The 13,789-nt window shown below is 41.0% G+C and overlaps 1 protein-coding gene across 1 annotated transcript in view; it reads right to left on the bottom strand.

Moving 5' to 3' along the window:
- Positions 1-13,789, bottom strand: part of CTDP1 (CTD phosphatase subunit 1) — a 93,217-nt gene that overhangs the window by 58,918 nt on the left and 20,510 nt on the right. Inside the window, exons 6-8 of the mRNA XM_084850053.1 lie at positions 5,504-5,594; positions 4,276-4,442; positions 93-1,166 (exon numbers count right to left, since the gene is read on the bottom strand). Coding sequence (XP_084706179.1) covers positions 93-1,166; positions 4,276-4,442; positions 5,504-5,594 — 1,332 coding nt within the window. The remainder of the gene's footprint in view (positions 1-92; positions 1,167-4,275; positions 4,443-5,503; positions 5,595-13,789) is intronic.

Below are 13,789 nucleotides of genomic sequence, written 5' to 3'. Positions count from 1 at the left end.
AAGCTTCAGATGACCATCTATTCACACAAATCTATGAATCTGAATCTATGGTTATTATAGTTTGGTTTGGATCCACTCTGTATTACACTTACCAGCTCGTGCTGCGATAAGGTGGGTTGGCTTATTGGGGTCATCTTCATTCAATACTAGGTTTTTTGCAATCTTAGCTCCAAGTGCAGTGGCATGATAATGCTCACGTGTTTTTTCTATGGGAAAATTTGTTGGGTATAGTCCACTAAATAATATTGTAACATCTGACAATACTTTTTGTTTCAGTTCTGGCACTATTTCTCTTATATCTGGAATTTGTTCCGTTTCTTTTCTGACATATTTGTCATACTTTGAATAATAATCCGTGTGCACCCGAACAAGAATCTCTTCAAGATATATTAAATGGTCATCATGGTCTGTGTCATCATCTTCCTCTTCCTCCATGCTTTGATCTAAAGATTCTCCCACAGTAATCCCAGATTGCTCACTGTTTTGAGACTCTGTCTCAGCCTCTTTCTTGTCAACACAACCATTTCCTAAACTACAAAGGCTATCTTGTTCATTCTCTTCATGCGCTTCCAGATCAAATGCCTTGGAGTGGGGATTGATGCTGGGTGAGGATATTGGGTCTCCAGAATGGTTTGACTGTCCATCCTTTTCTACATTAGTATCAGTTCCCAGAAGCACTGTATTTTCTTCCTGTACAGGCTGTTTTGATTTTCTCCAGCTTCTTTTCCCTTCATTTTCACTATCCGAAGCAGAAGAGGATGATGATTTCCTAGCATCTAACCCACTGTCACTGTCACTATCACTAGACAATTCAAAGTCCAAATAATTTGTTGCCTTGTTTTGAATCTGCCGCTTGCCTATAACTGTCCTATTATCATGGTCTGAAGACACATGGGATTCCTTGGCACTCGTCAGATCATTTATACTAGTAACATCAGTTAGATGATCAGGATCACTTGCGGAGTCTTTTACTTTAACTTTATTATTAGAGTTCAAATCCCAGCATGAGGTCTCATTGCCAATAGAGTTATTGCCATTTACTTCCTTTGTAGATTTTCCAATACCATTGCTTTGTTCTTCCATGTTTTCAGCATTCGTTACTTCTTCAGATTCTCTTGTGACTACTGCTGGATCAGATGCCTCAGTTAATTTTGAGGAATGATTTGCTAAATTTAAAAATAACCACACATATTAAAAAATCAATATTTGAAGGCTGCTAAAATGCTTAGGAACAAAGAAGAAAACAGAAAATGTATCCCTTGTTGCCCAACAGTGTAATCCTATACATTTCTACTCAGAAGTAATCCCATTGAGTATAGGTTAATCCTATACCCAGGTAAGTCGGTATAAGATTGCAGCCTAAGAGTTAAAACACAATCCAATTATGTTTATCCTTATTTAAGCCAAAAGCCTCAGTAAATACCTCAATGAAACTTTAACTTTCACTAACAGCACCTTCTGTTTCACTATCACTGTTCCCACAGAAAAATGGAAAATTTTCTATTTTTCATAACTTGCTGCAACAGAGTACTTCACAGAAGTAATCAAGATGGAGGAGATCTACCAGGATGGAGGAGTTCATTTCTCAAAGCAACAAGCCTCAATCCCCTGCCCCCCAACTAGGCACCCAAGATAGGTATACAGAACAAATAGCCATGGCCATAGGTGTCCTTCTTCCTCCCTTGGAATATAGGGGAACTGTGCTGCTTGACTTTCACATTCAGTAGGTAATACGACTATCTTCCATGAAAGGACTCAGGGTAACTTTGCTGTTCGCAATAAGGAGGGGCCTGTTGCCAAACCACAGGGCATGGTGGGGGCTTGCCTGGAAAGACAATGGACAGTATAGTCACCTTTATTGGTGAACCAAACAATATACAGTATTCCACCTGTCAATACAATGGGAAACACCCCTGACTCATTCCTTTTTGCAGGAGGACAGCCACGGCATATGGAGAAGAATCAATATTCTAACACATATCTTTCCACTGGATCACAAGTACTGTCTTAACAACTGTTGAATTCCAAAACAAATTATGTCCAGGCAAAGAGCACCAGGTAGTAGGGCCTTCTGCCAAATACACATTCCCTGCCCAACCTTCACTTCAGTTGTCTTCAAAATGGGAAGGGTGGTATATTGTGGCGGATTACTCACCACACATCCCATAAGACCTATCTTACCCATGGATTTGTCACTAGGGTGACAGGGCAGGGCCCAACAGCTCAATGTCTTCCCAACGCCATCCATGGTTATTGCTGATGTAATAAAGGAGTAGAGAAGCAATGAAGAGAGAATGGTGCATCTGATATCACGGCTTGCTGGACAAAGCAGCCAGGATGCTGGCAAGCAACCAAATGAAGATGTGTGAGTGTGAGGACTGTGGCTGGATGGGAAGAAGGAAGCTGAGCAAAATGAAGTTAGACATTTTAGGGTTTGCTTGCTTGCCTATTTATTTCTATACTGCCCAATAGCCGAAGCATAAATAAAGCCCTACAATATATTTCAGTCACTCTTTGTCTATATCTCTAGAGAGTGTGTGCGCGAAGCTGACCTGGGAGCTCTTGTATGCCAAGTCTCTGTTGTTGCACTGAGTAATGGCTTCAAATAAGGTCCCCTCACTAGTGAGCTATATGGCTGAGTGCCTTGGGTTCCATGCATGGAGTGGGGAGAAGAGACGGAGTGTCACAGGCTAGACCCCTGGGAAAGAAGACCCCCCAGGACTGAAGACCCCCTTGAGAGTTTATCTTCTACTTGCTTCTGTGGTTTGGATTTTGCTCTCTGGAGTAAAAGTTCTGGATGCTAGTTTCTCTGCTTGTTCCTTGTCTACCTAAAATTACTGGCGCCAGCAGGACACCCAGATACAAGCCTTGTACAGATCACTATAACAATTTCCAAGAGTGGGAATCATACACCTAATCTCCAATGCAACCCTCTTTCCCATGATACTAGCTCATAACGATCCTACCTACGGCGACTTCTGTCTTGTAGCATCTATTCTTCCTTGTTCTTTTTGCCTCCATTCCACTCCCTTGAAAAATGCTTGTCCCTTTAACACAGATGCCAATACAAATCTGCAGTGCTGGAGGGACTGTGGACCTTCTTCCCATCAGACTGATTGTGCATTGTGTGTAGGACAGTACAGAATGGGTCAAGTGACACCATCTCATTGTTGCTGGGTGTTAATTGGTGCCTTCTGTACATAGGTAATGTGGGGTCATTGTCAGTGAGTTTCACCATGATTGGTGGGTGGTGACAGTTTCCAAGGACTCTGTGAGAGTGGCTGTTATTGTTGTTACTTTAGCTCTTTTTTCTTTTCTTAATGTTACTGCTGTGCTTTTGACTTTACTGATGGGGGAGCATAGGATCCCAACTTTTTACACAGGTGAAAGCTCTGGTGTAGTACTAACAGAGCAATAGCGTGAGGATATAAGCCAGTTTTGATTTCATTTATGTTAAGATTTCTACATAAATACTTGACAGCCTTTCACCCCTCACTTCCTAAAATCTGCCTAGATAGCTTAAACCTCAGAGAATGCTATATTTTTCCAACACATACTTTCTCTTATGTAGTAGATTTGATTTTGTGTACAGGTGAATCCACAGTTGAGCATACTGCTCTTAGTACTGTGCAGGAACCCCCCCCCCCCCCCGGTATGTTAAATAACTGCAGTCTAAGAATATTTGTACATGATCAGATCAGATCCACTAGAAACATAACAATTTTCAACCTACATTCTTATTAGTTTTTCAAACTAGCAATTTCCTTTTAACAAACTGTATTTTGTTTTGATTTTTCAACTATCATGTCAAGATGTTCTCTAGGTTACCAGGATTTCTGTACAGTATGTTTGTATTGCTGAGGAACAAGCTATTAAGCAATGCTGTGTTCCAATTTTGTTCAAAACATGAACTATGTTTGGAGGACTCAACTCTTGGTATTCATATCTGTTTGCTTTGAGCCTGAGGACACAGGCTAGGTGCACAAGTTGCCTTAACACCATCTAATAAAGTCCTTGCAAATGCTGGATAATGATGCAGACAAATTCTGTGGATCCATCAGGAGGTCCAGTATTCTGGTAGCTATTCTGAAAAGTAAGTAATATTTCATTTGCCTAGCAGAGTTAGGTAACAGATTAGGAAGCTACAATTCCTATTCTATTGGTTTTCAAACCTTTTTTTCAAATGAAGATTCTCATGGTATAGATGATACTAGTGCAAATGAGAACACACACACACACACACACACACCTATGTACGTATTAACACATAGTTACCTTTCTTTCTCATTTGAGCTTCCCTTGATCCAGGTGGTGCATTAATATCTCCTGTGCCCTGAAAGTATACGTATTTCTTCACAGTTATCAAATTAGGTGCAAATTTCCAGACATCCTCTCTGTCATCAATAATACAAACCATTGAATCTCCACAAGGAAATAAGTTTCTAGAAAAAGAAGAAAGAATCAATAAAATGGACTAATCAGATAACTACTTAAAATGATTACTAGTAAGATGAGTCAACTTGGGACAGATGTAAAACAGGAATTCATTTTAAATTCACCTATTTATTATAGTCTTTAACATTATCAGTTTGTTTTCTTGAAGCAACTACCATTCATCTGTACCTTCATAATGATAAATATCAATGTGTTTTGCTTAAAACCTTTCAGAAGCTGATAGAAGGGGATAACAAATCATAATATAAATTGACAGCAATATAACTGTATATATACATATCCTTCCATTTTAAATCCAGATTCACCAAGAGCATCCTTTTTGTTATACTAAACTTGTATATTTAAACATGTAAGCTGATAAATCAAAACATAGGAGAGCAAAAGTGAAAATGTAAAACACTGACTCTCCGGATGCTTATTTAGCAATATATGTAAGTATCATAGTTATATAAATCTACTGTAAATCTGATTTTGTTTTAAAAGAAATTGTCCTCATATCTATGATGGGAGGAATCCAATTAGCTCATCCCACTGACAGAACAACTTCCGTCAGCAGAAGAAGGAGGGAGTGATTCCCCCAAATCCCTCCTGTGCACCCTCAAAATGCTCCTGAGGGTTGAGGGATCCCCTGGAGCAGATTCTGGGAGGGCGGAGGGGGAGGAAAGGAGATCATTTCATCATGCAATTGAAAGTCTGCTGACAAGCTGTTAGATTCTGCCCAATCATTGTAGCAGAAATGTTTACTCCTACAAATAATTCTAATATCCATTCTTGCCACCTAAAAATCACTTCAGAAGGGAATACTTAGGCAAAACAGTTGTTATGGCAATTGAACTTGCATTAGATTTCTGTCAACCTAGTTAGGATATAATCCCCATTTATTTACAATAGACAGGTACTGAGTTAAATATATTTGTGTGTAAGACCATGGGTGGCAGGCTGGGAAAGCATCATGTTCTTGTGTTATCCAAATTAATTTTTTAATTCATTGTTTCCAGCAGTATCCCTCCAGGTATTCCACAAGCAACACAGTACTCCCAATACATACCTAAGATTCCCAGTTTTAGAATATGGATCAATACATTCATCCCTTGACAATATTCGATGAGAGAAAAGCTTCTTTTCGGAGTCCAAGAATGCTTTTAAGGGAAAAAAAAGTCTGGAGTTAATATTTTTAGAATATTGTTTTATGTATTTTCCACAAGCATCATCATAATTTGTACTGTTCTCTCTCTGGAATACTAAGCGATCAATCCTTTCAGCCACAAATATATTTCAATCTGAATTATTGTTCATAAACTGAATGTATTAATGAGATCCCCAAATATATTCATCTACTACATAAATACTAAATATTATGAACTAAGTTACTGTGCATAATTCAAGAAACTGGTTTGAAGACATTAACAGATGTGTAATAAACACTGACCAACATAAGCTGGAACATGACTGAATAAATTCAGTAAGATAAGTGAGATTTTGTGGGATGAAAACAAAAGGTTTGAAGCTTACGTATATATAGCCGTATAGTCAGTTCTTTATGAGCAAATACCCAAATCCTTAATTTTTGAGCCAGCATTTCTGCTTGTCCAGCATTACATTGTGTTTTGTGATGTTAACAGTATGCCCATCTTAAACACTCATGTGCTTTCATATCATGTCTCAGGATTGAACCATTTTCCTCATTTGTTCAATGCTATGCCTTGGGACTGTAAATAGCTGAAGCAGTGGAAAATATGCTACAATGCTTAAGCAAAATGGGCAAGTTAAGGGAAAGTTTAAACAGACATTCTTGCAGTTGCAGGTTTTAAGTTATACTTGTAAGATTTCTACATAAATACTTCTGAGCTATCTTGAAAGAGTGTTATTATTTTTGGAATGACTTTTTGCCAATTGCCCTGAGAAAACTGAAGGACTACAATCAGTTTGTCACAATAGCAGGAATGATGCATTTGATTTGTAAACCACCCAGAGAGCTTCAGCTATGGGGCAGTACAGAAATGTAATAAATAATAATGATTTGTTTGTCATACAAAGTACAGTTTCATCAAAGTTTTGGGGAGGGATCAGGTTTTCTATTGCATTAAATAAGCCTACATAACTTCACCAATCATTTATGGCAGCTGATAAGCCTCCTGGTTTTGCTACTTGCAAAAATTGAAGTGTTGTCAAGCACTTGGAAGGCCAGGATATGTCTGGTGGGCTGCATTCAACTTCGTTGGTCAAAAGTTGCATTATTATACATCCTGGAGATGACCAATGCAAACTTGCTTTTCAAACAGACACTGTCAAAATTCCTTATTTTAAAATTGTGACATGTGCTGTGTTGTACAGATTCCATTTTCAAACGCGACAAATGATTCAGTGATGCAAGGGATCTGGATAATCAGAGGTAACTATGTAGCACTTTCAAGAAGTCCCTCTAAAAAAGGTGTATTGATATGCCTCGTGGTATCACTGGTCATTTATTAAAATTGATACATGAAGGCCAAAACTCTTGTCTTTTACATGAATAACTTAAAACCCATGAAAGCAAGAAAATTTGAGAGTTAAGGATAGAAGTTCAACCTTAACTCACCCGACTATGCTTAAGAATTTCAGCAAATTCATGTAGGATCATCCCTGTTGTGAGACCCTTGCAGTACCTAGGCATAATGAATTGAAAGAATTAGCTAGAGAGAACCATCACCAAGTAAACTTAGAAAGATGCATAGGCTTACTAAGGTGAAATAAGCTACTTAATTTGGAAAATGAAAATGGGCTATAATTTAAAAAATGCATTACAATAACAAAAGATTTCCATACATGGTTTGCTGTTCTTCAATATTCATTATCTGCACAAGCAACATCAAATAATATTTGCCGCCAAGACTGATCAGTGGCTAAATCTAGCCCAACTTTTGTTCCCTCCCTTTGTTGCTGCAGAGTTTCTCAGAACTGACTGGGTTCACGTTATGTACTTTCGTGCAGGTACAGACAGGATCTTTGGCAACAGCAACATGAGAGGAAAATAGTTACTGTTTGCATACCTGGTCATCCATGTGGTGGATATGGCAATGAACTACCATTTATCAGTCTGCATGTATTAACACAGGGTTACTTAAATTACTATGCTTAGGGCTAAGGAGAAAGTGAAAATTATCAAATGCTTTCTTCTTATTACACTAGATCTGAAAATCCGATGTTCAGAAGTCCAATCAGTGGGAATAACAGATAGTTTAGAACCAAGTCTTAGTTGAGGAAATTTTGGAAACAGTTTATCCTTGGCTTGAACCAATTATTGCTAAACCACATAAAATAATAATATAAAAATACACATTATTATATAAGTGTCAACTTCCCTAAGAATTCCTCTTATTTGTGGGTGAATTACATTTCCATGCACGAACTGCAACACATAATGGCTTCATCAGCAACAGACTCAAGAGTACCGGTTATGTGATGGATAACGGAATTTCCTCCATTTCATAACTAAATGAAAAAAGCTATATAGGAGCTTCTTCCTAAATGGAAACATTTTAAAGACTTGAAAACATTAAGACAAATCAAATAAATAGTGGCATAAATTGCTTTCCTTTCAACACAACTAAGGTAAATCCTATTTCCTTTTCACTGGTATCTAAAATCTCATATTTTTAACCAACCTGCCAACTTCTGCCAAAGTCCTAGTATGTAAAAGCTGTCCTAAGTCCTACTACTATCAGTTTGCTAAGCTGAAAGGTCCAATCACTTCATCAAATATTCAAAAACTGAAATTGTGTTTGGGGGAAATTCGATACATGAGATCGAACTGGTTAAAACATATTGTTATTTAGGCATACAATTCTCTGCATCTGAAAATAACAAAGAGCCTATCTGCCAAACTGAAAGCCTACCTATCATCCTCAAAGTAATCTAAACTTTAATCCTGGGCACAGTATGGAGGAAGACGAGTCTGTCTTATTCCTAAGATTCTGGAGACAAAGAAGTACCTAAGAGGTTTTGTTTCCAGCTGAAATATGGCAGCTTGAGATGGTTCAGAATAAGTTACTGAAATTAATACTGTATAGATCCAAAGGTAGATCTGCAAGGTTTTTTTTCCCCAAGAGTAGGAGTCTAGCCAATAGTAATGGTAACCCATCTCTCATAATTCTAAATTAACTCATGGTCCTCTCAGTGGAGGGAGGCATTGTCTCCAAACGATACTGCGGAATAGGCTTTAAGATGTTTCTCATATCACAAAATAGCAAATCCAGTTCTGTGGCTTTTCACGAGCTATTTTCATGGTTCTAGGATTGCAAGTGCTGAGATGTGTACATGCAAAGTGATCCATTGGCAGACATGAAAATGGCTCTTGGTTTACCGTGAAAAGACTAACCATATGTTTCACAATTCTCTATTCTTATATCTTGCAAGATGAGACTTCACCTTACTTAGGTACCAAGCAATGATAGCACAGCAGTTTTAGAAGGCCAGTTCAGAAATATACCCTATGCAACAAGACACTGACCTCATTTGCATGATTAACACCCACAGTTTATTAACTGTGGGTTGTTTAGGAACGAGACAGCTGGCTCACAGCCACTTGACTGCTTCTGGTGTGCTAAAGAATCCAGGGATTCTGGGTTGCTCTCCATGACATCCAAACCCGGAACTCTGGGCTGCTGAGGGAAAAACAACCCAGAGTTATAACCCAAGAAGAAACCATGGGTTATAACTCTGGGTTGTTTCTCCCAACCCAGAGTATTAAGATTTTAATATTTTTGTTACATATAACACCGTAATAAATATATGTTTTAGTGATTAATTGCATCCTTCCAGGATCCAGAATAAACTTGTCTGAATAGCTCAGCCAAATTTATTTTTGATTTTTTTTCATATATTTTATTTATTTATTACATTTGTATCCCACTCTATATCATTAAGATCTCAGAGCAGCATACAGATAAAATCAATTTAAATAGAGTAAAATAATTTAAATAGCTAAAAACATATTAAATCATTAAGCTAGCTAATACCAATTTAAAATCTAAAACTATAAAACACTTAAAACAGTGTACGAACTCAGAGAATCCAATTACCCCTCAAAGCCTTTGGTAAAAAGCCATGTTTTAACTTGGCATCGAAATGAAACCAGTGTCTGCGCCAATCAGGCCTCCAAGGGGAGGGCATTCGACGAGCAGGGTGCCACAGCAGAAAAAGCTCTCTCCCATGTCCCACCATAGTGTATGTCTTGCACTGGTGGGATGAAGAGGAGGGCTTCTCCAACAGAACTCAATCCTCGGGCAGGCATATGTAGGGGGAGGTGCTCCCTCAAATACTGAGGTCCCAAGCCGCTTAGGGCTTTATGTCATCACTAGGACCTTGAATTCTGACTGGAAATGTATCGGCAGCCAGTGCAATTCCTTTAAGATCGGTGTTATGTGATCTTTACGTGATGTTCCAGTCAACAGTCTAGCTGCTGCATTTTGCACTAGCTGCAACTTCCGAGTCGTCTTCAAGGGCAGCCCCATGTAAAGTGCATTGCAGTAGTCTAATTGGGAAGTTACCAGTGCATGCACTACAGTGGCTAGGTAATCCCTGTCCAGGAAAGGCCGTAGCTGGTGGATCAGCCAAAGCTGGTCCCAAGTATTCTGGGCCACAGAGTCCACCTGCGGCTCCAGTGACAGGGAGGGATCTAGGAGTACTCCCAAGGTATGCATCTGCTCCTTCAGGGGGAGTGCAACCCCATCCAGGACAGGTCACTTACCCAATTCCCAGACTTGGGAACCACCAATCTACAGAGCTTCCGTCTTGCCAGGATTCAGCTTCAGTTTTTTGGCCCTCATCCAGCCTATTACAGCCCCTAGGCACTGGTCCAGCACCTTCACCGCCCCAGCTGACTCCGACAACAAGGAGAAGTAGAGCTGAGCATCATCAGTGTACTGGTGACACCCCACCCAAAACTCCTAATGGCCTCACCCAACAGCTTCATATAGATAGTGAACAGCATGGGGGATAGAATAAAACCCTGTGGCACCCCACAGTTTAACAGTCATGGGTAGAACAGGAATCCCCGAATACCACTCTCTAGAATTGGCCCTACAGGTAAGAGCGGAACCACTGTAGCACAGTGCCCCCAACTCCCATCCTGCAGAGCTGATCTAGTAAGATACCATGATCAATGGTATCAAAAGCTGCTGAGAGGTCCAGGAAAATCAACAGGGTAGCACTCCCCCTGTCTTTCACCCAGAGTAGGTCATCAGTCACAGCAACCAAGGCCGTTTCAGTGCTGTACCCTGGCCTGAAACCAGACTGAAATGGGTCCAGATAATCAGTTTCCTCCAAGAATGTCTGAAGCTGCCAAGCCACCACACACTCAAGCACCTTGCCCCAAAAAGGGGTATTAGTGATTGGGTGATAGTTCTCATACACCTCTGGGTCCAGGGAGGTCCTCTTCAGGAGAGGTCGCACTACAGCCTCTTTCAAGGTGGCAGGAACCACCCCGACAGAGCGAAGCATTTATCACTCCCTGGACTCACCCAGCCAATCCACCCATGCTAGATTGTATTAGCCAAGATGGGCAACGCACAAGCTGACATGTGGTGGGACAGACTGATTCAAGCAGCTTGTCCACATCATCAGGCTGCAACAACTGAAACTGATCCCAGGAAACACAACCAGATGGAGTACTAAGACACTTCCCCAGACTCTGCAATCACTGTGGCGTCAAGTCCTGAGCGCATACGAGTGATTTTCTCCTCGAAATGCCTAGCAAATTTATTACAGCAAATGACTAAGCCCAAGCCAGATCCCAGGCTTTTCACCACTCAGAACAACTCTGCTGGGCGACATTCCAAGGATGAAATAGAGGTGTAATAAGATATATAATAAGAAATAATAGAGGTGTAATAAGGCCATCTTTACTGCTGCATAATGGACACAATGAAGAGTCTTTGCTAATCTTCAATCGTACTTGCTCTGAGACCTGCGCTATCTGCACTCTAGCCATCATCCAGCCTGTTTCATTGCCCGTAGATCTTCTGTAAACAAAGGTGAATTACAGGCTCCACACCACAGAAGTGGGTGCTTAGGAGCGACTGTATCAATGGCCTTTCCCATCTCACCATTCCATAGTGAGACCAAAGCCTCGACCAAATCACCAGCCCTATCAGCTGGAAAATCTCCCAGAATCCATTGGATTGCGTAAGTCTCCGGGGTTGGACCATCTTAATCGGTCCCCTACCCTGCAGGGAGGATCTGCTACCGCCAAACCAAACTTCACAAGGAAATGATCTGATCATGTTGAAACCCCGCCCCCCAGATCATCCCTCATCCACCCAACAGCAAAAACCAGGTCCAGGGTATGTCCTGCCACATGTGTCGGGCCAAGGATGTGCTGAGGCAGCCCCATGGTTGTCATGAAGTCCTGAGCGGGCCCTGTCAAAATAGCCTCAGCATGGATGTTGAAGTCCCCCAGAACTACAGTCCTAGGGTTCTCCAGCACCACCTCCAAGACCACCACAGCCAGCTCAGGCAGGGAGACTCCTAGGCAGCAGGGTGGATGGTACACCAGCAGCATACCTATTCTGTCTCTTTGGCTCAACACAAGGTACAGACCCTCAAAACCTGTGCTAGGATGGATTGGTTTCCTTGTGAGGGAGATGGAATCCTTATGGATGATAGCAATGCCTCCCCCTCCGACCCTCCAATCTAGATTGGTGCTGCACTGAGTACCCAGGTGGACATAGCTGAGACAGATCCACCCACCCAACTCATCCACCCTGGTCTCAGTAATATACACCAGGTCAGCCCCTTCATCCACAATTGAGTCATGGATAGTAATTGTTTTGTTAAGGACTGATCTGGCATTCAAAAGCAGCACCAATAGATCAGAGGGTGGGTTGATATGGCAACCTAAATTTGAGGTATGGGGGAAGGACTGAAAGATGGGACAGATTTCAAATATCTGTCCTGCCTTTCCCTTACCTGACATGTCCAGCCCCCAACGCCATAACTCCCTCTGCCCAAGATTACTCCAATAGGGGCACCGTGTTCCTCCACCCTCCCCTGGGATTCACCTGAGCACATGTACAACTTTAAAATACTACAAGAGTACTAACAAAAGGCCAGTACAGCCAGGCAAACAACCACGCCAGTAAAAGGCTATAGCAACACCCTAAAATTAAAACAGGCCTATTCTACTTCCCCACTCCAGCACTCCACATTTCTACACTCCCATAAGGCTGTCATCCAGCCTATAGCTAGCCTCTCACCCTAGCCAACTGCCCCCACCCCTCAACTCTCACCTAAAGGATGGTTGGACCTCAGCCTCCCCAGCTGTCCCACGCTCTCACCCTGGGATAGCTCACTCACCCAAAACATGCACATGAGCACACACACATAGTTGCTCAAGGAGGGGGTGGTGCCCTCGCCACACCCTGAAGGAGCGACCCAAAGAGGTGTACCCCCTTTGGAGTTGCCCCCTTCGACAGCGACCCTGCCGGTGTCGGCCTGCCACCTCAGCCAGCCAGCTTATATATTTCCTTCCATGAAGGGGGAGAACATGAACAATAAGCTGACAACAAGGTGGAGGTTTTTAGCTTATTGTTCATTTTATAGGCTTGATAAATTGTAGCATGAGATAAAGTGCCGTATGCAGAATACAAAGTGATAATCGCAAAATTAATTTCCAACTACAAATGTTTTACTAGAATCTCCAAAAGCAAAACAACAACAACCCTACGTGGTAGATTTCTGTTCTCAGTGATAAAAGTGCGTTCAATTCCAGGAAGAGTCTGGGACCAGGAAGGCAAGGCTTAAAACGACTCCTGAAAAGAATGGAATTTCCCCTAACTCCCCAGTCTGGCAAGCAGTTCGACGAAACTTTAAGCTAGAACTGAAGATGACAATGGCCACAAGAAAAACATAAGAAATGAAGAGATCCTGAATACTTCAAATTATAAATACATAGCAGATGCAGGCAAATCTGGCCTTAGTCAGGTAAACCCTTCTCTTTACAAGTTTCAGTTTCTGTTGTTTTAAATCTGTGATTGTATTTTAAATCTTTGCATTGCTGCTAGGTTTTATTTTGGTTTTTATTTTTATTTTATACAGTAGCTTTAAACTTTTATATTGTATTTTATCATGTTGTTTTTTATGTTTTAATTTCTGCAAACCGCCCAGAGAGCTTTGGCTATTGGGCAGTATAGAAATGTAATAAATGGGACGAGATCAGTTACACCACTGCAAAGAGTGGGCAGACAGCCTTGCTGTTTATGAGGACAGAAATTCTCCAGATGAGAATGCAATTCTCTCCTCTTCTGAACAGAAAGGCATCCCTTACTGGAATGTTTAAAATACAGTATGTCCCTGG

Source organism: Heloderma suspectum, chromosome 4, assembly GCF_057233095.1.
Source record: "Heloderma suspectum isolate Gila_16-S chromosome 4, 16-S_ref, whole genome shotgun sequence".
NCBI classification, from domain to species: Eukaryota; Metazoa; Chordata; class Lepidosauria; order Squamata; family Helodermatidae; genus Heloderma; species Heloderma suspectum.
Note: the sequence above shows the minus strand (reverse complement) of the source record. Positions and strands in the feature narration are given on the sequence as shown.